At 37.3% G+C, this 25,329-nt stretch overlaps 1 protein-coding gene across 3 annotated transcripts in view; it reads left to right on the forward strand.

Moving 5' to 3' along the window:
• The first annotated feature begins 4,008 nt into the window (after nt 1-4,008).
• Nucleotides 4,009-25,329, forward strand: part of LCP2 (lymphocyte cytosolic protein 2) — a 35,492-nt gene continuing 14,171 nt past the window's right edge. The window contains exons 1-11 of one of the 3 annotated variants that reach the window (XM_013295245.3): nt 4,009-4,316; nt 7,871-7,933; nt 11,254-11,300; nt 18,896-18,961; nt 19,867-19,898; nt 20,207-20,254; nt 20,727-20,761; nt 22,099-22,294; nt 23,079-23,182; nt 24,418-24,484; nt 24,674-24,757. In XM_013295245.3, the coding sequence (XP_013150699.2) occupies nt 4,239-4,316; nt 7,871-7,933; nt 11,254-11,300; nt 18,896-18,961; nt 19,867-19,898; nt 20,207-20,254; nt 20,727-20,761; nt 22,099-22,294; nt 23,079-23,182; nt 24,418-24,484; nt 24,674-24,757 (820 nt within the window). In that variant the 5' untranslated portion in view covers nt 4,009-4,238. The remainder of the gene's footprint in view (nt 4,317-7,870; nt 7,934-11,253; nt 11,301-18,895; nt 18,962-19,866; nt 19,899-20,206; nt 20,255-20,726; nt 20,762-22,098; nt 22,295-23,078; nt 23,183-24,417; nt 24,485-24,673; nt 24,758-25,329) is intronic. The other 2 variants (XM_027779707.2, XM_005232367.4) reach the window with 2 other exon arrangements.

The following is a 25,329-nucleotide window of genomic DNA, read 5'->3' on the forward strand; positions in this document are numbered from 1 at the left end:
GAGATCAGAAAGATGAATACAGAAATTTTATTTTTGTGAAATTGGATTGGAAGCCGGTATCTCAGTTTAATTCAAACCATGTATTTCAGATGCAGGTAGGTTGGTTAGCATCTACCTCAACTGCTAGTCCCATCAAATGTCATATATATTACCCAAGTACCAAATCAGTGCAGTGTCAGCAGTTCAGTGTCCATCCCTGTTCCTCAGCACAGCAGGACTAGTGCTGGGTGCTGGGCTGTGAGGTGGTCGCTAGCTGAGGGACGACGACTTGTAGCTCCATTCCTACAGAAGCGCTTTTTTAAGTTGGCAAAGACTCAGGTTTTGATCTTGTATTAATGCAGAGATGCTGCAAAATCAAGGCTAACACTTGACTACAAGAATTAAAGAAATAATGGATAAGGATATTTGAGGAGGAGGAAGAGTGGCTCGGTGATTATTAAAGACAGCCAGGAATATATAACAATAATGTGATGATTTTTAAAGGGAATAAAGATGAAAACATGTTTTCCATGTGTTATAGATAGATTTACAGCTTGGGAATAAGTCACACAATGTTAAAAGGGGAAACACAGGCTGGCAATGATAAGTGTTCCCAGGATAAAAGGAAGAAAGTGCCCGAGTCTTTTAAAAACAAAATTAGGTGGGGCAAAAGCAAAACGTCATAAAGATCCACTTTGCTTTGGGACTGAGATGAACATGAAGACTAAATTCTTATGAGGTTTCACTTTTTTTGCTTGGCTTTAGGAAAACTGCCATGTAAACTGAGTTATTCTATAATAATAAGCCATTCTGAAAGCTGTTCAAAGGAAGCCCTCGTCTGCACTTTACAAAAGGGTGCTGCAGGACAGAACACCACCAGAAAGAGGTGAGAGAAAATGGAAAATATCGATGCTCTTTGAAGACAGTGGAATGTGGGCAGTGTGAATTTCCTTCCTGCAGTGCCTGAAATGGTTAGACTCTCACATTTCCAAATACCAGTCACCGGACCATTGCCACATCTGAAAGAACTGTACCATTGGCAGCTGTTATTTGAAGACACACATTTCTTATGTGAAGGTTGTGTCACTGCAGGCATCAACTACAAAAGACCTGAATCTTTAAAAAGAGGAAAAAAGGTCTTAATGGAAAAGGTACGCACCTGATAAGAGTTGTAATGTCAGTGTTCCTCAGCATTTGAAAATCTAAGAGCTTAAAATCCATTTCGTGGAAGATTGCCAACTGAATTAGATGAAAAATTATATTATGGATCAGATGTATCTTGTGCTGTGTACTTATTGTGTCTTCATTTCTTGCAATATAAGATTGAACTACTACAATTCAAAGCATGTGATCATTCCCAGCAGACAGTTAGGATTGTCACCTCTTAAATGTATTCAGGTATCAACCAAGTTTCTGCATGTAGCCTGTCAACCTGACGTTCTTCCCCAGGAAGTCTCTGTGGCCCTGCCTGTTGGCTGCACTTCATTTAACCACCCTAATGCTATCCCTGCAGTCATTCTGTCTTCCTCTGTAAAAATCAGATGTGGTTGCTTCCCAGATGTCCTCCTTTTCACTCCTGTCCAAATCTGGCTGGAGATTCTGGCGTGTAGGCTTGTTTGTGCAAGTGTGAACATTCAACTTCTTGTTTCTCCATTTCCTTTCTTGGTGACCATCAGTGTTGAAATTGCCTCTCTGAGCAGAGGACACTGACGGCAACAGGAGCACATGGGAGAAAGTGCTGACTCTGGAGGTAACCACAGTGACTTTGAAGAGAGAAAGAGAAAGAAGAAACAAATGGGAATATATGGGAAAAGTGAACAGAAGAACAATTAAAAGCATGAGGAAATAATGTGGGGTCTTTTTTCCAGGATCAAGATTTTCCTTTTGTGGAATATGGGATTTGCCACATTGCATTTCTGGGCCACAAAGACAGATGATTAAAAACATCTTTCATAACAATTCTCTGCAGTTTAGTTGGGATTGGGGGCCATGACTCATGCGTGGTTATTTGCAAGTTGAACAACATTTTCCATTGACGTGTTCAAATACATGCATAGGTTGGAAATGCAATTTGAAATCATTACACTAATTTAGCAGTATATCTGAAAATACAAATGTAGAAAATACAAAGTGATGTTTCCTCAGCAAGCCTCACTTGGCCACCACATCCTATGTCTTTATCACATCACAGAAGAAATTCTAGTTAAAGACAAAGCTCAAGTATGTGTGCAGCTGGGTTTTGCAAAATGCATGAAATATGCAGGTATCTACAATGTACTCTACAGTGACATAGACAGGATCTAAACAAATAATAATGATTAGATAAATGTGTTAGAATTTCTTAGTTGCTCTCTAGGCTAGGAGATTGAATTCAAAGGTGACTGCTTTTCTCCTATCTCAGCATCAGAATAAATGAATCTATGATTCTTCTGTAACATCATCAGAATAAATTCTGACTAATTAATTTTATATTAGTACAAATAAGGAATAACGCAATTGAAATTAGAGTTGCTACACTGGATTTGGGATAGAAATTACATTAGAAGGTAATGAAACACTATGATAGAATGAACAATTAGAAATTATAGCACAGGCTCTTTCCTGTTTCCGTACTGTAAGAAACTTGTTTCTCTGTTGAAAGACATGGTGTGTGATGGGGTGGCTGAGACGTATGCTGTGTGATCCCCACTCTACCACTGATCATAATGCACCATCAAAACAACTTCTTCTTTGGGGATTCTTTGTCATGAGTTAATTTAGCCCTATTTCATCCCCAAACTTAGATTTGCAATGAAGAGGTGATGGTATTTCTGTGATACTGTCAGTACATGCCTCAGATGATTCATGTAGGCCATTTCAAGTAGGAACCCATCAAACAGCCATATCATGTATTTGATGAATGCTACAGTGTTTAGACCAGCTGTTACAGCAGTTTAGTTTTAAAGAGATTTAATTACTATGCTGCCATCATTTACCAAAATTTCCCCAGAAAAAATAAGGTACTTTAAGCCAGACTGTGAATTCCAAAAGGAAAACTCATATACAATACTACTGAGACTTGTAGATATGATCTCAAATACACACACTTGTATGGAATGCGCTTGCAAATTACAGACCCAAGGTTAGAAGGTCTTCAATGACTAGAAATAGCGCGAGTGATGCATTTAATTAGAAAGATGAGAAACTTTCCAGTGCTTCAGAACTCTGCATGCAGTCTTACTAATATAGGAACCTCACAAAATGCCACCCTTTGTGCAGTTAAATGGAGCAGATGTGAACAGTGACCTCAGGCATTCATACCAACACAGCTTTGGAAGGAGATCCACATCAAGAGAAGGGACAATGGACATGGTGGCTTTTTGTAAAAAAATAGGCACATTTGGAATTACTAAATGTAGTCTCACCAAAAGGACCTACTGAGAGGACAGTGCCTGAATTGGCTTTACACGACAGATACAGTCAGTCATGTCCCTGTGGTAATATTATGGCTCTGTGGATTTTTTTTCAGACACAGAAATCCTCATTAGAGGTAGCTGAAAAATGGAGCACGGAAATAATGACAACGTAATAACTTTTCCTCTAAGCTTGTCCGTTTTTTAGTTTCACTGAGAGATTCCTCATTTGAAGGACTGCTGACTGTAATTCCATCCGTAATTCAACCATTACCCCCTTATGCGCAACTCCAGCAACAACCTTTTATTGCACAAATCAAAGAAAGATAATTGACACTCCATGTGTGAGGTAAGTTGAAGAAGTTTCTCTTAAGTGAATGTTTCTTCTTTGGAGGGGGTCTTGCCCAGGCTAGACTTGCACTGAAGCAGTAACCAATGTCCATGCAGATAATATGCCAATATTTTTATAGTGTATGGAGTGTGTAACTATGTAAATGTTTATGTATGCAGTTACAAGCAAATAGGTCCACAGCAGCTCACTTACATGTAGCAGGCAGAATATTTTCAACATTTTACTGTGCTTCCTTGTTTACTTATTTATATTCAGACAAAGGAAGTGGTAAGGCTGACTAGCTGACAACTTTTCTGAGAAGAGACCATTTTGTGTTAGAGGAAGCAGTATCTCTCCTGGAAGTCCTAACAACGTAGTTCTACATTTACAAAAACAGCTCTTAAACAGAAGAAACTGGGCATTAGGCGAGGAATTACTGGATCCAGTGGAGGTGGGCGCATGCAGGAAATACATGGCTGGTTCATTGACGATACTGCTATGAACGTTCTCTAGCTGCCCGGAGGAGAAAACTTACAATGGATTTGCGAAACGTTCCTTACCGTTCAGACGTGGTTACGTGGAACCCAGATGAATTAGCAGACTATTTTAGGATGGTAAGTTTAACTGTGTTTTGTCAGGAGCAAACTAGTGTAATATTGTTTGTGCTAAATTTACCTATTTTTATATTGGGCAAAGCTTGCTGCAAAACTAAAACCAAAACCTCTGACAATTAAAAAGCTGAGCTAAACTGGCCAGGGAAATCTATAAATGAATCTTGAAAGTGTGTTCTAAATTAGGTACAAGAGAAAGTCATGTCTTTTAGAGAAAGTACTCACTTTACTACAATTGTTGATATAACAAATATTAACAGCTGTAGAGGGCATTAATGTGTGAAGATTACAAGTTTTCTAGGTCTTCTTCAGTGACTTTCAGAAGAGAGCATTTTTTTCAATTGCTCCGTGTTCACAAATGAGTCTCTGAATGTCTTTGCTAATCACATCCATGAGAACGCAGCCAGGAACTTAACAACAGTGGATACATGGACTCCTAAAATTTTTTTAGGCTCAGCTAGAAAGACCTTTCACCTTTTGATTTTACTTCCCTATTCTAAAACTTTGTAGGCAAACCTCATGGGTAAAGATTACTAGCTACCCCTTCTTTCCTGTCACTGTAAACTTTTCTGACTACCTTGTGTGACTAGCTCGGAACTTCTGTTTGTTTTGACATCTTTTTCACTTGTGATGATCTATAAATTTTATTTTACAATGCAAAGGAGTTTCCACACTGAATAAATACTCTGAAGGGCAAAACGGGAATTCACTGCCAAAATATATCCTCTGCACAGCAATGCTGACACCTTTGCAATTGCCCAGGAATCTGTAACTGAGCCAATTTTACTGAGATTTCACTTCTGTGTGTTCTCTGTAAATGGCTCATTTTTCAGTTCACATCAGAGAGAGTGTCTGCTCTATCTCCCTGGCAACTGAACACGTTCCTCCCAAAGTCCAAAACTGTCATCCTGGAATTTAACATTCAGGTCAATCAGAAGATTTGGGAAGATTTGCAAGTCATATCAGCATAGCTGGCTGATTTTCCAGTAAGTTGTCAGACTGGACTTGTAAAACCCGGAACAGTTTGGGCTTCATTTTGAAATCATGCTGTTTGTTGTTTCAATGGCATGTATAACTACAAAAGTTTTATCTGGGTAGTTGATTTTGCAAGTTTGATACGAGGATGAAAAACTAGCTAAAAAAGACAAGCAGATCAAACATGAAGTCTATGTCTACCAGATCTCCAGAGAACTGAAACTACCAACTACCTGCAAACTTCTAATTTTAGGGTGCAGGGGTTAGTGGCACAGCAAAGTGAAACATAGACTCAGAGATGGAACAGATGAGATCTTTATCAACAGGCAAACTCAGACAGATACGAAAAACATTACAACGCTGGGGCACAGTGGTTTGGATCACCGTTTCCAAGAGACTAGGGGAAGCGGCTTCCTGGAAGAGTTGATAATTCTATTAACAGTGACAGAAGGATTAACTGTAGGTTTTATCATAACTGAACGTGCCTGGTTACATTTATTTTTGAGTACTTCCCTTTGACAGATCCAGATACCCCTCCGGATAGAGACAATCCTGGCATTCCACTTTGGGGGAGGTGAATCAAGGCAAAAGCTGCTTAAAGTCATCTAAGAGACCCGTGTAAGACAGTATTGGCAGCCTAAGTCAGCTATCTCTGGGCAACGGCCACAATTGACCAATCTTCTCCCCAGATAAACTTATACAATTTCCCTCACACGTATCATTAAATGGTTGAATATTAGGAATGCTTTATTTGCATCTGCTTAATATATTTTGCCTGTTCGAAGCCATATGTTCGAAGTCAAGATTCAAGTCCAAAAGGGATAAGCAAATTCTTTCCTCCTAAATTGAGCTAATTGTGGGGTAATTTTCAAAGGCCAATCACATTCATATCTCCTTTCACCTGAAGTGATTGGTCATGACCCAGGGCAGTGGTAAGATTTTTGTCAATTCATTGTTAGCTTACACCTTCATATTAGCAAAATTCAGCCAGCATACACATCAGTAATATAGGTAACAATGCTATGATATATTACGGAATTAATAAAGTCCTCCATTTCTGTCAAATAAGAATTCTTCATGCTTATCAGTAATAAGATCTAATTTATAATTCTGTGTGTGTTAACATAATTCTGCCTATGTTAATTTAAACCATGTGTTCAAAATAGGGAAGGACCAATAAAGAATCAAACCTTCAAAGAATTTCTAAAGACTTCAAATTTTTTTTTTTTTTTTAGAAAAAGCAAAGATGGTCATATTTCTAATATCCCAAGGTTTATTTTTAATAGCTAAACAGTATTTTTCATTAATTAATTTAAGAAGAGATTAGGCGTCAGTCACACTGATACGTTCTACCAAATAGAGCAGTTGCTCACCGCCGCATACAGACTTGAGCTGTAATGTCATGATAGGACTCGCTGCATGACAGAGACATCATTTACAGGTTTAAGTCCTTGGTCTGTGCAAGAGTCTTAATCTGTCTCCTAAAATATTTAGCAGAGTTAGGCCTGTTTTTGCATATGAATAAATGAAGGTGGCTCCTAAAAATACTCTCAGTTGTTCAGATGTTTTCAGGATCTGTTCTCATGCAGCACCGTTACAAAATTATTCCTTGAGGTGCATCAATAGGATAGAACTAAGAAAGAACATAATGCTCCCTATAAGGTGTTCTCTGCTTTAGGGGAATTATCCCAGCAGCACAGGATCATTTGTCTGCATAACTTTCACTAACTGAAGTTTCAGGCAGACCCACAGCCATTCTGCTCTCTTGAAGGCTCCAAAATGTCACTTTTTCTGCCCACTCTTTGGGTTCCTTCTGATATGGACTTGATCAGCTTGAAACAGAAAGCATGCATTCTAGCCAGATCAAAAATATAAGTTGTGCTCTCATATTATGCTATTACTGTTCAAATTAAAAAACACTTAAGACACCCACTTGAAATATTTAAGAGGCATGTCTTGCTAAATATACCTAACATTTTTTCAATTATTTTTTTTAAGTGCCCCCAACTATTGTTGAATTTTTGTCTGGTAGGACTAGGAGCTTTCTTTTCTTATGTATATGATCAACTTTTAAAATGCATATCCTTGTTCTAGATGCTAATGTAAAACATAATATTGTGGAAAAGCTTTTCAAATATTATAGATAATTTCCAGGATTAACAAATGACATTTCCATCCAGAAAAGGAAACTTTTCAATCAGAATAATGAATTCAGCAACCAGGATCAAGGTTCAGTATTCCAAGACAGTAAGGTTTTTGCTGTAATCCCTGTTTTCAGCAACCGTTTATCTTCGTCAGTACCAAAACTATCCATTTCCCAAATATTTTTTTGGCCCAGGCAACTGTGAGGTGGTTTTTTAATGTGAGAAATTACATGTTCCCAGATGGATGAAAATCCTCAAGTCCACACAAGAACCTTTGTCTTAAAAATTCATGTTTACAGAACAAAACGAGCCATTTAGACAGGCTCCAGTTTACAAAAGGGTTACTTGAAGCATCTACTGAAAGCTAGCCATGTGTCTAAGTGTCTTAATCCATTCTTGCAATTAAGGGTGCAATAATCATCCTCTTTTCATTGACAGTTAAAGTATAAGGACTGTGAGAAAGTCGTGAGGAAGCACAGCATAAATGGACAAAGGTTTTTGGTAAGTAGAGCTGTACAATTTCTTCCTGTAAAATGCCAATCAAGTCATTGTTTTGACTCCTCCCTACTTTGCATTGGCAGATGCAAAGCACTTAGCTTGCAGATGGTTACTGGGGTACAAATTTAAAAAGCAAATGTCTTTGCTAAAATCAGCCAGAAAGCTTGCTTTAAATATGGAATGCTGGGAACCCAAACATGTTCTTTAATATGCATAATTTTTAGTATTTTTTAAACTGAAAAGGAAGCTATAAAACCACAATTTTGTCTAGAATTCATTTTTTTCTTTATAGGAAGTACTTGTTTTCAAATAGTAACTACAGAAAATTCACATTTATTAAGTGTCCTTTCCTACTAAAGAAGAGAGACCTGGCCAGAATGACTGGCCCTCTATTGTAATCACTATTTCATGCCTCTATAGTTAAAATTGGATTTCTTCTGCAGCAATATATAAAATCAATGACATTTAAGAGAAGCAAAACTAGTAAGCAAGGTCCCTGTGGGTTTAAATCAACATTGCTCCAGGCTTTAGCAACAAATTAACTTTAGAAAAGCTGACAACTTCCATTGACATATCTGCTAGTTCAGGTCTTAAATACATATCCATTAAGATGTGTAACGGCTTTTATTATTATTTCATTTTACTTCTATTTTATTTTATTTCCAAATATTAAGTATTCTATTTTCCCTTAAAGTAACCTTTTTGATCATCTGCATAATCAGCCATCATGGGAAAATCTATGCATACTTCTTCCAAAGCCTTCTTATTTTTTATTTACTTATCCTAATGTATCAATCTTTTTTGACATTTCATTGAAATACAACATAAATTTTTCAAACACCTTTTGTAGGAACAGGATATTACACTTCCCTCATGCTGGGTGGAGTCAGAATCATTCAGATGTGTGTCATAGGATTTATCCTACTAATGCCTGAGGGATTCTCCTTAGCTCAAGCGCTAAGGATCTGTGGCTGGAGTGGGAGTTCTAGCTCTGGAAGCATTATGAAATCCTGAAAGTTAGTGAGGTACAAATAACAAGAGCAATAATTGTGTGATTCCTAAGTGATTTTTGTAATTTTTTATTATTTCCAGAGTTTTTCTGTAAATGTATAGCTCAGAGTGCAGCATTTATCCAGAAGCATGCCAGTAGATTCAAAGGATGCTTTTCTATTAAGTAAGCAAGCAGCTGCTCATGCCTGTTGAGACAATGTTTTTAAGCTTTTGACCTACTTGTCAATTTTATAATGCAAAAAACGGTTCACCTGTTAAACAGAACAACAAAAAAGACTTTAAGTGGAAAATTCTAGAGTACAGTTGATTCTCTGTATGAATGGCTTTTCTAAGAAATATCTTTTTACATTTTATGTTATTGGAAACTGCCAAATTACATTCGCACAGAAGAAACTGTTAAGACTGAATGTCTGCAGGTTTTATATCTATTGTCAGATCTATATGGTAAACCTGACTGTAAAAGTATTGCTATCTTATGCATCAGAACGACACCCTAGTTTCAAAGTTACATTTCTGTATCTGCTGGCTACCACAAGGAAACTCCAGTTGAGATGTAGTAGGAATAAAATCAGAGGGATTCCATGTAACTTATCCTAATAAAATTATCTAATATTTAAAATGGCAACATGGCCCTTTTATGAGAGTTTAAACCCATAGTATTTGTCAGGTTTATCACCAGAATAGAATTCCAGAGAGAAGCTTAGAAAGTCTTTAGAAAAAAATATGACGCTTCAGTAAATCCTGCAGGACGTTTCCATAAGGGGAATACATTTTTTCTCTGTTTTACTGCTGTGAGTACTCCCAGAGGCAAAACAGTGCTGGAAAACACAGATAGGATTTGTTCTGTCCTGAGAATCATTGATAGCATTGTGAACCAGTGTGTAATTAGAAACTTATTGTTGGCAGTAAGAAAGAAAGAACCAGACTATCATCCACGTTCCAAAGAGAGTTTGCGAAGCTTGTGATTAGCTAAATGAAACACTTTCTCAAAAGTTTTCATAATGGGTTAATTGGTCCTAAACCTGGAGTTGTGCATGATGGCAGAAGAGAGAGAGCTGAGTCTCTCTGCAGGAGCATCAGTAAGGTTCTCAAGACTCAGGTCAGGTCAGGAGTAATCTGGAATCTAATTGCTATATGCTATGCTATGATTGCAGGGGGGAGAATCACTCTCCCCCCATCCCAGTTTTTAGAAAGATTTTTGTTAGGCTGCCAAGGCTGCTTTTAATTCACGTTTTTCAGCAACATCTTCATTAGAACATGTGATTTGATCTATACTGTGATGTTGCAGATAAGGTCCTTAATGCAAATCTCCAGCAAATGATGCTCTGTTTTAAAATTTATAGTTTCACCCTGAAACTTCACAACCATGCACAACTTTGCCCGACTGGACTATGCAGACATGAAGGAATTCAATACACCTAGCTTCCAAAATAATTTAAATACCATATCTTTTAGCTGTACCAAAAAGATGTGAAGCAAAATAGCATTAAATCAGAATCTATGGGAGGAGATTGCCTTGCCTGCCAGGAACAGCCCTATATAAAGGGTATTTCATTGCACGTTGCCTTAAAAATAGAAGAAAACTTAAAAATCTGGAATTTTTTGGTTTAACGTTTGTTCACCTGCTTTAGCTTAATTATCTCTAACAATCTCAAGGGAGAAAGCTGTTGCAGAAGAGGGTTTTATTTCCAGTTCTTTTGAGAAGCAGAGCAGGGATGGATTTTAAGCTTGCCTGTAAGTCAGTGTGACAATATAACATCAATAAAGAACTGGATTAGCACCCAGATCATAAAAGCAAAAGAGTTGACTTTAACCTTGCACAGAGTCCTATTAATTTGAAATTAATCCTGGAAGAACGGCTCACCTGCTGATTGATGTTGGTTACCCAACTCTCAGCTGGTAAGAGCTGGTTTAAGATTTCCCTTCTCCTTACACATCCTTTTGACAAGATATCATTAAAACATTCTAGCTACAGAAATACTTCTCTTTGAAGTTAGATGTGATTATTTTGTTGAAGTCCTTTGTGTGTAAACAAACATATATGATGCTTATTAACCTCCTAGATAGTTTAATACAATTGGCAGTAATTTGAAGTAAAAACCAACAGCCAGCAAAACAAGAAAAATAGAGAGAGGATTTTTTATGAAAATGAGCCATGCGATGGGCAGGCTCTTATCTTGCATTGCTTCTCTATGCACTCTATATTCCTATCTGTTGAAACTTCATGACACATTTTTGAATGAGTCATCTTCTGTAAGTCACAGGGTATCCATGGACAATTTTGTGATATATGCCATGTGTTTCTTTTTCAGAACATGTCTGAAAATGATATTCAGAAATTTCCCAAACTCAGAGTGCCGTAAGTAAAGCCAAACCAATTTAACATTAAAATTATCTTAGCTGGTCTGCAGTGAAAACTCACAGGAAATACTGGGCAAATGATTTACAAGTGATTAATTAGAGACCTGTTAATTGCAGTGTACTAAGAGAAAAATAAGAACGTTCCAAAATAAAAGGAGTGTTGTCATGACTGCTCAAGCACAATGATGCAATACAAAAAAATTGTCTGGGGGTTGTTCAAAAAACTCATCCATAAAGTCTTTGACTGACAGCAGCTACACAAAAGTTAAACTTTTTTGCAAGTATTACCTTCAAAGTATGACTTAATTATTCCCTGCTTAACTGTTATCTTTAACTCAAAGGGAAAAAAAAAAGTCAGGTATGTACACAACTGTTGAGGAGTTCAAGTTCAAGTGATTTTCATCATGTGCTTTTCCTTTAGGTAGGCGTTAAAGATAAATCAGTCTGGAACATTTGATTCAGTGTTAAATAGCTTTCCTTAGCTATTGTAGATTAGGCCTTGAAAAAGTTTCAAATTTACCAGAATAGCTTTCATAATTTCATAGAAGTTACTAACTGAAGAACAATAATCTCATTAAGTCAATATTGAGTGACAGAGAAATTAGCTTCTAATATTTCATGGTGAAAAATGAAGGATTTTATTTTGCTATGAGTTCTCAGGTACGTATTTAAGCTGGAAGGTGCAGGTTTTTAACCATGATCGCATGAAGCTCTCCGAGGTTTTCTAAACAATGGAGGGGAAAAAGGAACTTAAGTTGTTCCAACATGGCTGTTTCTTTGTTCCTCGTTTCCCAATTCTGGACTCACTCCCTGTATGCATATCTTGATTTTGCTATGCGAGGTACAGTCTCCTTTGCTATTTTTTGATGCATCAGAGCTTGTGTAAGATGCTTTGGTGAAGCTAAGAATACTGAAATATTCTGAAATACCTGTGTGATCTCCCACATTCATGTGCTCATGGGTAGGCTGATGGCTAGATCTGAGGGCAGGAGGATACCTCTGTTTGGATCAGATATGCAAGGACTTGAACGTGAAAGCCTTGGATATGACATGTTTCTTAAGGTTATATCTATATTTTCACACAATAAATTTCCTAATAATAGGGATTAGTGGTGTATGATGTATTAGTAAGGAGGCCAACATACTATATTAAAAAAAATGCCCCTGTGGCTCAGCATTTTTTAACTTACTGTCAATTAAAAGCAACATTTAACTGTGGTTACTGAGACTGAGGGCCCAGAGTCACAGCAGATTCTCTGCAAAAAACTCATTTTACCATACCGTAAAATGCATCACTCTTAATTCTCTGATCATTTGTCCCTCCTTTGGCAAAACTGCCTTGTGTTCTCCCAGTTTGAACTCCTGATTTTGAGAATTTTTGGTGATTTCCTTCCAATTCATGAGTCAAAAGTGGTCAGTGGAAGGTCTAATAAACACACACACACACACAAGAGATATTAATGTCATAGCTGAATAGTTAAAAGGAAATCCAACAATGTGACATTGCTCCTATCTCCTCATCTAAGTGGTGGACTTGGGAGTCCTGGGTTGCATTCGATGATCTTAAAGATCCAGCCTAAACGATCCTAATCTAATGATCATAGCCTAATGATTCTAATCTATTGATAGCTCAAAAATGTTTTGAAAATTCTGTTTTCACTGTCCACCTACCTCAAAACACCCTAGCAGAAAGCAAACAGCCTTTTCTAGTCAGATATTTTGGGTTTCTCAAAAAGAAGAGAACTTGAAATTAAAGAGCTTTTAGAGAAGAGTGAAGCTCGGTGCACAACTTGAAGAACTGAATAAGTAAATTATTGAATCTGAATTAAAGTTCTGCCAGAAAAGCCCTTGTCCTCAGCTTTCTCCACACAGGGAAGCAATTCACTAGAACATTGTGAATATACATGCAAAAAGGTTGGTGAGATGTGGGGTCCTCCATGTAATGCTGCTGTGTAAAACGAGAGTTTAGAGCTTTAATAGGAAAAAAAGCTGGTTACCATCAAAAAAACCCAACCCAAACAAAACAAAACAACAACAAAAAACCAAAGCAAAACAAAACAAAACAAAAAAAAACAACCCAAAACAAAAAAACCAAATCCAACAGTATAAAATTCATGGGTAGAAGAACGTTCCATTTTTTTTAACATGAATTTCATTACTTCAGAATCTCTACACTGTCATCAAAATGGAAAGTGCTTGCTGTTGACTTCTACTAGAAGACATTCACACCTTACTTTTATATCATAATGTAGACCTCACCTAGTAGGAAGAGTTTTTCTACAAGCTGAAATACACATTAGCATATTGTAGTTATAGTACCTGATACTTAAAAACAGTCCTAAAATCTGGGCATGTTCTGTAAAAATGCTTAATATAAATAGCAAGCATCACACTTACAGCAGTGGCCAGTGGCATGAATAAAATACATATACAGGAGAGATTGTTCTCCAGTAACTTTACAGGGTTGTGCTGACCTACATGTACGGAGAACAGAAGCCAGCACTTGCAGCTATACAAGGCTTGCAAAGCACAGCCTGCATCCATAGCGACCTCCTGAGCCAGGTATGCGGGTTTACAAAATACATACATTTGAGCAACTCTACTGATCAAGCTTTGCATATAACAGTGGCATTACTTGGGGATGATTCTGTGACTTTTACAAGAAACTTTGAGTGCCTAAGTATGTAACAGTTGTCATTACAAAGTATGATAGGCCATTTCCTGAAACTAATTAAAAAAACCCACTATTTTCTGTTATTATTAACAGAATTATTATTTTGAAAGTAAATGTCCACCAGTCATGTTATAGGTACACATCTTCACAAATCTTCTTTTGGCTTATTTTTAAATACCAGATAAAAGGATTTAAACATCATGTTGAAAATCAAAATACTTCATAAAACCTTTAAAACTCTCCATTAAAAAAGCTGAACTCTTTACTGAAAACTTTGCTAAAAAGTTTAGATATTTAAGGGCACCAAAGTGTCTGATGTATCCAGACAGTCCCGCAAGTTTTATTCTGGGAACTCTGTGGCGGGCAAAAGGGTTAACGGGCAATGAGCCTGCTCAGGATTCACTGCACTTGCAAATGCACAGGCCACGCGTAGATTTCTTGAGGGATCATGCATGCCGCAGTGGAATGCAGTCGCCAGGTTCCAGACCACCAAGGGTTTTCCCTACATCATCTGTTTACAGTTTTAGTGGAAATCTATGGCCCCGGAGACACTCAGCCATGGCCCCAGCTACCACATTGCCACAGTCCTTTAAGGAGCAGCAACATTTGGGCCAAGTAACCTATTGGTAGGAACAGCTAACACACATTTTCTCCCCTTTCCCACTGACAAATTAAAACAAGTAAATGTGGCACAACCATCAGCTTTAGAGATTGGGTTATCATGAATGGAGCTGTCATCCTAAGACAGAGGTAGCATCATGGCTGACCTAACAACTCATTCAGTTATTAAAGCTTAGCACAGTTGCAACCTGGTTTTTTTTCAAACATATACTAAGCTTAACATGTGGCATTTTGGTAACAATATGAAAAACTGTTAAAAAACGTAGTGCTATGGATTTTGTTGAGCTCATACATATTACTCTTGTACTTGCTATCTTATGAAGTAACCATTTAAATTAATATCAATACCACTAGGTTAACATGCACCTGAAGCTTCACAAACAACTCACTGCATCCTGAGAGAGTAAGTGGTACATCAGGGAAACAGGGAAGGGATATGGTATATGTTACACAGAGCAGACACTGAGTATGTGTCTTAAGTGCTAACTAAAACTCAGACCTAACCATGGGGGTGTAATTAACATTTTTTAAATAAATCTAATGAAACAAAAGGCCAATATACAACTGAAGGGACACATGGAGTTTTCTTACCGCTCATTATCACTATTGGAAGTCACAGAAGGTCATAAAGGTTTATGCTTGTGGATAACAAATGTGAGTCTCAAAATATTTTAAAGTGCATTCGACAGACTGTGCCTTACTTAATGTGATCAGAATCAATAAAGAAGAAAAAGCAAAGATCTCATTCAAAATAATGTTGGTGGCTGGTCGATGCCTGAGCTATGATCTAAACACCAAAGTCAGTCTTTGCCACTCTTATTGTTTACTAGCTTGAGAGAAAAGATGTCCAAGTTTTCAGTAAGTCAAGGTACTAACCCAGGCTGTTGATCCTTTTGGCTATCCTCAGTGGCAGGTTGCTGGCAAACCTGAGATTTGAAATTTTCAGTCTTGGTCAGAAATCTTATGGCATATCCTATAGCACTTGTGAAAAACTCCAGTAATGAAAAGAGCATCACTGCACTAAAATACATAATTGCACCCACCAGTTCAAACATAGGAAGTGAGCTGAGTTCTGAATGGGAAGTGTTCAGACCTACTGACATGGCACAGTCTGAAAGTCGTCCTACTTTCAGGGGAGTCAAAGTGAAAACCTAAAAAAAAAGAAATCTGTGGTACCCTTCTCTTTTAAAAAGGTATGCCTTGGGCAGAGGTGATGGGTGTGCACACATGCTTTCTTAGCTGGGATACTAAAGGTTGTTGAAAGGTTTAGAATATAACTAATACTCACTCAGTTTTGAAGCCAACATATTAGTATTGCATCTGCCTGACAGAGTTCTCAACGGCCAAAACAAAGACTTCATCACTACGCTCTTGACAGTGTTCAATATGCAACTATGCATCTTCCTGGCCCTAGAGGACTTTGCCTTCCATCTCTCTCATCCATCTTAAGTCCTTTATCCCAACAGATGTAGAATGGATTTTACTCGTGACAGTGATATCTGCAGTTAAGTGAACAGAAGCCAGTTTGGGAGTACTGCTTTGGGGGTTGGTTGTGTGGTTTTGTTTTTCTTTTTTATCTTCAACTTCCTGCCAGCTTTAAGCTAAGTGTCTGGTGGAGGAGGTAGAAAGAGAAAGAGAAGTCTGAGTAACATTTTCTGCAAGTGCTGTTGCCTTATCCTCTCCTATCATCCACTCCCACAACTCAGAAAGCAGTGTGGTTTGGGTACTTCCTTCCTCGCATGGCTACAGACTCAGCAGCTCAGTGCACCAATCTTCTCTGCAATAATGTTAACTGTGAAGTGTTACTATTCTAAACGTTGCTTTCCTCTCATAACCTCTCTGAAGTTTAAAGCATTTCAATAAACTTGAAGCAAAAATTAGACACTGAATTTTAAGCAGCAAATGATCATTTTTTTGACAGCGAGATAAGATGAGCAACTTTTCCCTTTCAATTTTTCCTCAAAACCCATTTGGTGTAAATCCTCGTAGCAGCCAGCCCAGGTTCAGTCCAGAAACTTCCCAAACACTCAGGTCTCATTCATGACTATGGAAGTCTGAACTAAAATAATTATTAGCTCTAAACCCAGTGATCTTCATTATACTTCTTTAGCTGAAAATAAACACAACTATTATGAAAGATCCTTCCTCTACCTCTTCTACACAGAGAGTATGCCACACACACAAAAAAAGTTCCGTAATCTACTTCTCAACCAGAGCACTGCTACACACAGTGCACTGGTGACCCCAGAATGTTTCCTGATGTTTCACATGGAACTTATTATTCACACAGCAGCTTCCTCACCACCTGCAGCAGGACATTTCTTGCGCAGAGCGTTAGTTGCATGGGAAAGAAGAGGAGCGTGAGGAGTCCTGCGCCTACAACTTGGCATTTTTCTTGCTTTATACAATTTGCTTGGGTACTGATGTCGGATTTAGACAGCTGCAAACCTTCTTGAATTATTAACATTTGTGTATGTGCTTACTTCAAAAGGGGCAAGTATGACAATATTTACTTCAAATCAGAAAACTGCAAAGCACTGTCTTCAAACAGAAACACCAAAAAATATTCTTCCTCTGCCTTTCTGTTTTCACATGTGGATCCTTAATTACAGATTACCCATCTTCATCCTTTTCAGACAGCACCATCAAACTGATCTGAAATTGCTTGTTCTCTGATACGTGCTGGCAGCCTGATCTGCCCCCATAGCATTTTCCGTAATAAAATAGAGCAACCCTATGCCTTGAATTTATCTTTTGATCTGAATTATAGTAAAGTAAGTATTAGGAAAGTAGAAAGGGCAAGAGAAGGGATATTCAAAATAAGAGAAAGATTTTTAGCATGGTTGAGGATGAAAAAAAATAATATGATTTTGTAGGCTTTATTTTTTTTAATATTATATTGCTTGAAATTGTGTCTTCCTCAAGTCCCAGCATAGAAAAGCAGTTAGACATTAAAGAGATGCATAAATGAGGTCATTCAGAAAAACCTAGGGGATTATTATTGCTGAGTAGCAGAAAGACATGAAAGAAGCAGCAAAACAAAACAGAGTGGCAACTGCCTGGCCAGAAACAAAGATTATGCAATACTGATACAGAGTTTGATTGACCAGATCTAAGATGTATGGGAAAAAATTCTGCACTAACAAACAATAAAGTTAAGATTTTACAGAATTTAGAACCTGAGATAAACAGACATGTTGAGTTGCTGATTTTTTTCATGCTACTTTTATTTCCACAATTACTGTCTCTGATAGACCTGAATAATATAAACTTGAAGTAAAATGGGAAACTGTTAACCAGGTATATGTAACCAATTTGGTTTGGTTGTCACAGGACTTTCCCGGTAGGACTTTCCTCAAAAAGAAATAATGACAATTAAGAATCAGACCATGACTCATCATAGGTTTTCTTTGAGAAAACCCCTGTTACTTGAAACAAAATAATCAGAGAGGCAAACTTGCTTACTAGCAGAGCAGAATTCTGTTGCTCTCAGTGGACTTAATTCTGTCAGCCTCAGTAACGACTGTCCTGTAAGCTCAGAGTTGTTTCAGGGAGTCAGTCAATATAAAACCTCTCAGTCCTAGATGTCTGTGCTGACTATAGATGCCAGCGATATTAGCAGCATAAAAGCATGCTCCTGACCGAAATTTTACTCAAGATTGTATTTCATTGGTTGTTGCTCACCAAACTACAGAGTGATGACAAACACATCCGCTTGGAAAAATGTCTCTAGACATAAAACTTCATATGTTCCATGACTATTTCTGCCCTGCAAATGTGTCATCCCATGGAACTAAACCTTTTCACCTTCTTTACTGGAAGGATTCTGGGTTAGGTATATATTGATTGCAGAGGGAGGGAAAAAAAAGAATAGACACAGGGTACATTTAATCCCTGCTTTTTCAACCATAAGCTTGGCAGAAGCTGCTTCCTGAAGCATTATCTGCTTTTTCTATGCAAAATAATGCAAATGCAATTGCCACTATCTAAAACAGTGTTCTAGTGTGTGATGTCTACCACACCCAAAGTTTCTAAGGCTTGGTATGTTTAATGTTTATTTTTAAACTTGATCCAACAGTACAGGTTTTTATCTATGTAAAAAACCTTCAGTTTTGAATTGGATGCACTATAGCTCAACTTTGCAATAAGATGATAAATTCAGTATTCTTACCACATTGTAAATAATAATTCTGAATTACCAGATTTAATTTAGTAAATATGAAGGGAAAGCAGCTAAGAAAATGACTGATGAGTTTCAAGGAGTTTTTTAAAACTGTTTTTGCATTTCTTTTAAATAGGATTGTAAGTAAATTAAGTCAAGAAATAAACAGAAATGAAGGGAGGCTATCTTTCTTACCAAAATGGTAAGTAAAACAAATTGGGTTTCTTTTTCAAAGCTTTCAGATATATCTTTTCTGGACTGTTTTCTATTTTATCAATAATACCTGGGTCAGAGGGACAGCCTGGAAATTATATAAAATAAAACTCTATTTTGTTAATGTCATCTGTTAAGAATAGTGAGGCCTGCACCCACAAACGCCCTAGACACTTCTGCCATGTCCAGAGCCAAGTAACATGTAAATCTCATACATTTTTCGACCTGATTAAATTAACCTTTTTGAATGCTATAAAGCCTAGGCAAATACTATTGCATTAATAAATCACCATTAATGCATTTCACAGAGGTATACAGTGTTACACTTTTTAATACTTTGTGACTTATTGATTAGAATATTCTTGCAATAGAAAAAGCAAAAATTGCAATAACACTGCATAAGAACAATTTATATTCATATACAATGAAATCTAACTCTAGTCTACATAACATGGTTTTGCATCATCTGACAACACAATTTTACACCTTTCCATTTAACTAGAGTTCACAACTAAAATTGAAAACCATAACAATATCTATCAACCCTAAAAATATTAATGAACTTCATTTTCAGCAGCATGAATGGAGTTAGTAAAAAAGGTTTTCAGGACTGGGGCCTCTAGTAAATTTATTTACTTAGTCCTCTTGTTTCTAAACACTTGACCTCACTGACTTTAAATTTTTTCAAGACAGTTTAACTTACATTAGGATCCTGTATGTGTAATATGAAGTAGTGTGGTTTTGGCATTTCAGGCAGAGTTAAACTCATCTATATAAATTTCATTTCACTGTTAAAAGCTAACTATTACCTTTATTCACAGTAGATTTTAGTATGCTTCAAACATTTAAGAACTGCAAATCAAAGCAATTTATTTTTTTTCACCTTTGTTGTAGGGCTCAAACACAAAAATGTCCTGAAAATCCAGGTAAGTGTGTACTGGCAGATAATCTCTAACGACAAAAACTGTGTAAAAGTATTAAAACGTTAAGTCAGTCCCTGCAGGTCAGAATAAATGGGGGTTAGGGGTGGGGGAAACCCAAAACAACAAACAGGAAAAGAGGAGAGCACGAAGAAGTTGCAAGAATAGTTACATGAGAACAAGTATGAAACAATATGCTTAAAATAGAAACGATGGTGAAAAAGGGCAAGAGCAGAGACACTTATGTGAGCATCCCCAACCTGCCTTTCTTTAACCCAATACATAGTATCAGTGCTTATATATCTCTGTTTCAGCAGCTCTGCCCCCTGCCTCTATTCCTAGCAGCACCATACATCAGAGAGGTAAGCTTCTAGGTGCCTGTCATGTTCTGAAATTTTATTTCAATTATTTTCTTAATAGGCCACAATTATTTAAAACTTCTGTAAGCTACCATGTTCCCCCAGTCCTACTGAAATTAAAAAATCTTTTGATATGAAAGCTAAAATAGTATTAAACAAAGAGATAAGAAGTCTGTGCTCATTCTGAAAGCATTCTACTTCAAATTATAGTTAAAACTCAAAGTATAGGACAAACTTGAAGTGACAGTACATATATCATGCAAGAATAGCTATATTCTTAGTTTTGAATCAGAATGTTATTTGTAGTGCCTTTCAGGCCTGCCTGCCTGCCTTTGAAAGACTTACCTTGTTCCTCTGACATCATACGGTGGTTCAGAACTCATCTGGGATTTGTCCTGTCCTTTTTGTCAAGTTGTATCTTGATAGTTTAAAGTTGTACTTGCTAAGAAGTCTGTGGTTATGCTTCTTTACACAGGATACAGTCAAGAAGACGATGACTGGTCTTCATTTGTGAGTATCGGGATTAGCAAAACCTACTGGTTGAGTGGACTACCTCTTCTGTAAGGTCTATCATTTCTTGCATTATCTACTTTGAGCAGCATACATGGAGTGATCGATGGCAGGGGGTGTTAGGGTGAGGAGAAAGAGAAGCAGGAACATGAGTGATTGGAGTAGCTGCTTACAAATTTCTTCCCTGAGAAAAAAGTCTCCCCCAGTAATGTAAGGCAGAGGTTCAGAATGGTGGTCCTATGCCACCGGCTCAAGCTCACAGCCTACAATCAGGTCTCTACAGAACCTTAGCTGAATTTTATATACATATTTCAAGCTCTTAAAAGAGGTAAAGGAAAGGTTGCTATGTTATTCAGTGGCAAATTCTTGCCATTTTATTCTCTAGAGCTGATTTGTTGAAGAATGTGATTTTTTGAAGCCAACTAGACTGTAAAAGTTCCTTTTGCCTTTTGGCATAGAAAATGTATTGTTAAATGTGATTAAATGAAGCATACATGGCTAGCTAAATGAATGAGCTGAACGATGCATGGCCCGACTTTATCAAGATCTCTTACATTGACCAATGCCAAAGTTTTTTGTGAAAAATGGAGAGGGATTTTTAAAAACCACTTGTACTAAGTTTGCAGGAGAGTTGCTGCTATTTTAGGAGCACAAAAGTTAAAAGTAACTACCTATAGAGCACCTAGGCTCTATGTAAATACAGAATGAGCCTGGAAATTTCAGCCAAGATATCAATGATAAATTGAATATTCTTTTTCTTGTGGGCCTTGACAGACTGCACGGATGTGTGTAATGACTGCTACCGTATTTTCACTGTGATGTTACTGGGTCCTGCAAGTTGTCTGAAGCTGATTTTGTTCTGGTCAGGAGGGCATCAATACCCGTATCAAAGACCTCATTTTTTCTGAAGCATTTTAAAAAAGTTGAGTTGCAGGCTGTAGAGTACATGCCATTAAGGAAGAATGAGTATTAACAGGCATCAGCTGTTGCTCCACTATGTTCCTAGGAAGCACTGACTGGTTTGCTGGTGCCTTGTCTGTTACTTAAAACAAAGGCACAGTGCATTTCAACCAGCTGTGACCTTATCTTGACTTTCCACTGCAGTTACTGTTATGAAATGATATTCATTTTCTTTCGTCAGCTGTTGAGTGCTATATACATTAATAAAATTCTGCCACCTTTCCCCATTTTATTTCAACAGTGAATTTTTTCACCCAAACTGGTTGTAAAAACTTTATATTCTCCAGTGAAAAACACAACAGTGAAAGGCCACAAGGAAACTGCACTAAAGTGTTTAGTTCACTGTTACAGCACCCAATTTTGTGTACATTTGCTAGGATGAAGATGATGACTATGAAAGCCCCGATGATGACCAGGAAAAGGAAGAGGCTGACTATGAATCACCAACAGAAGAACCTGAGGAAGCAGAACATGACAGTGATGGCTATGAGCCACCTCCATCCAATAATGATGAAGCACACCACAATGTCATATTTCCTGCCAAGTCACTTACAAACAACACAGATTATATAGGTAATCAGTAAATATTAAGTGTTATTAATGATTTTTAAGTGATATTTTCATACATTATCAGGCACATTTTAGGTGACTGGTTAGGGAATATAGAAGGTTTTTCCTTGAAGTCAACAGTGTAGCTCATGAATAAGATTTAGTGACACAGACTTACAACATGTTGGTGGCTTTGTGACTTTTAAAGCTAGATTTTCTACTTCAGACAAGCCCTGCTGGATTAAAGATTAGTTTCATGGGATGTGTGTGTTATTTGGTCTTTGGTTTGAATCCACATGAAGTTAAACATATCTGTGTACTGTATTACCTCTAGTAGTGCAACCTTGAATAGAGCAAGTTGTCACAAGTGTCAACAACTCCAGTAAAAATTGGGGAAAAAAACCCAAAACAAACTAGCAGCTTTCTCTGCCTGTCATGTTTTTTTTTTTAATGTTTGATTCTTTAGCAGCCTGCCATTGGGAGTCAAATACAGGAGTACAAAACAGCCAGTCAGACTGGCTGACGTTTCACACACTCGCTGCACTGTAGTGAATGACAGTAAATAGCGTGGGCCAACAGACTAGCAGATGGAGTCACCTCATTACCAGAGGGACAGATGAGCCCTAACTCCCAATGCAACATTGATCACAAAGCAACTATCCATTATATACTAAAACAATGTCTTTATGATCTATTATTTAAGTATGCAGGTTATTGCAAGGGCTTTTTTTCATAAAGATTGAATGAGAATAAAATAACCAGACTGTGTAGTTGTTTAATTTGGGATTTTGGGGTTGCTTTTTTCCAGACAGACCTCCAACAACAAGATCTTCACATCAGCAGCCTCCAGTGCCACCTCAGCGACCTGGCCCATCCCCAGTACCAGCCTCATTTGGGGGAAGAGGTGCTTCTGTATGTTTGTTTCTTAAAATTTCATAGAATCATGGAATGGTTTGGGTTGGCCAGTACCTTCTTAGAAGTCCAAGTGTAATGCCAGTTTTATTCAGACACTGTATGTAGAGGAAGAATTTCAGCCATCAAAATTGATTTGAACTCTGTTAAGGCTGGCCATTATTTCATGGAACAATTAAATTTCATGGGATATATATATTAAATTATTTCACAGTACTTGGCTGTTTCTTACACTAAAAGTTTGTACCCACTTGTGAATGCCTCTCCCATATAAATTAGATATGGAATAGATGCCTCTTTGTTTCTTTAGTGAAATTTGTAAAAAGAAAAAAAGGCTAAGTCTTTCCAAGCGATACTTCTAGCAATTACTCAATTGATTTAAGACCGCTTAAAAGTATAGGGGACTGTATAATGAGATTCATGACTTAAATATTTTCCCCTCTTTTTTTGGTACTGTGAATACTTCAAAACTGAAAGCTACTGGCACTATAGGTTGTCAGAACAGACATACATTAGACCTACCCACGTATACAAGTAAAGGTAATTTTAGGATGTGATAGAGGGACTTTTGGTCTGACACAGTGTCATAGTTCATATATCTATAAACCACACAGGACTTAGGTGTCATGAGTTCTCAAGACTGCTGTCCTAAATTGCTGCTCTACTTTTTTTGGAATAAGAATGAACATTCAAAGGCATTTATCTGGAGAAATCTAGGTTTAGATGCAAACATCTTTTGCAGCTGCTGACAACACAATGCTGTTTGACCCCAGCTGTCCCAGCCACAAAGGACACTCTTTCCTCTTCCTGTCTCAATCAGCAGCACAGACATGATAAATATTTCTCAGCTTCAAATTTACATCCACTAATTTCAATACCAATTTTCAAAACTAACACCTGCTCCATTGTAGAGGCAAAGACATAACAGGATTGTTGAAGCTCATTTCTTTCCTTTGACAATACTCAGGCCCCCCTCAAACGTAACATCCCACTGGAGTATTCCCTGTGAGATGAAACAAACCAAGGCAATTCTGCACGTAACAAAACCCCCGTGTATGTAGGTCATTCTTCAGGGGTGGTAATGGCTCCTATCCTTCCTGTGCTGAGCAGAAACCTATTTTTTGTGCTGTGCCAAAGACAAAGATTGGCAGATATGGTGGGGTGAGGTTAATACGCGAAAATTAAACCAGAAATGTGAAGACACACTCTAACCACATGTAAAATATTTGTTTTAGCTGCCAGCTTTTCCTCCTCCACCAAGCAACGATTTGAGTAGAGAGAGAAATACCAAGCCTTTGAAACGTAAGTACAGTTGGTTTTCTCTTTGTAAAGCTTCTCCCCCGGGCTATATAGCACCTCACTTTTGCCTACATCTCCTCAGTTCCACTCTCTTTTACTATTTATATGGAAGCCTCACTTGTTCACGGCTATGTGAAATAAAGATATATTTACCTATACTAGTAAATTATCTTACACAGCTTTTGTGTTTAGCCCCAGCTCCTTCTATAGACAGAAGCACAAAACCCCCACTGGATCGCCTTGCTCCACCATTTGAAAGAGAAAGCCCAGTATCAGGTCAGTATTTCCTTACGGTAACATCAATGGAGCTTTTTTAATTATTCAAAATGATCAGTTTGAATATCATTCATGCAAAAGAACAAGGCTCAGTCAAACGTATTGTGATCCAATCACATACAAGGTGATCTGTTTACAAATAAATAATGTGAGCACTACTTACAAAGTGAGAGAAATTATATCTAGAAAGTAGCAGCCCTAGTCAGGACTAGTTGAACAGCAAGACATTATGAGATCCCTCTGCAGTAAAGGTTTTGAGTGAATGAACAAGAAAATATTTAGTAGGTTATAAAGAGGAAATTACTTTTGCATACAAAGCTAATGAAACTCTGCACACACTACTCTATGTGATTTGGTACCTAGATCTAAAAAAACGCTGGGTACTGGAAAAAACAGGAAAAAGTAGCATTTGTTTCAGACCTGAAAACCATATTTTATGAAGACTCTAAAGAGACTACTCTAAGATTTTTATTTATTATCCAAATGCTTTCATCTGTTATATAATGGCATAAAAGTATCCAGTAATTCAAAGCTGAACCATAGAAAATATGATTGTAAAACATATCACTTTG

The sequence above is a fragment of the Falco peregrinus genome, chromosome 8 (genome assembly GCF_023634155.1).
Source record: "Falco peregrinus isolate bFalPer1 chromosome 8, bFalPer1.pri, whole genome shotgun sequence".
Classification (NCBI taxonomy): domain Eukaryota; kingdom Metazoa; phylum Chordata; class Aves; order Falconiformes; family Falconidae; genus Falco; species Falco peregrinus.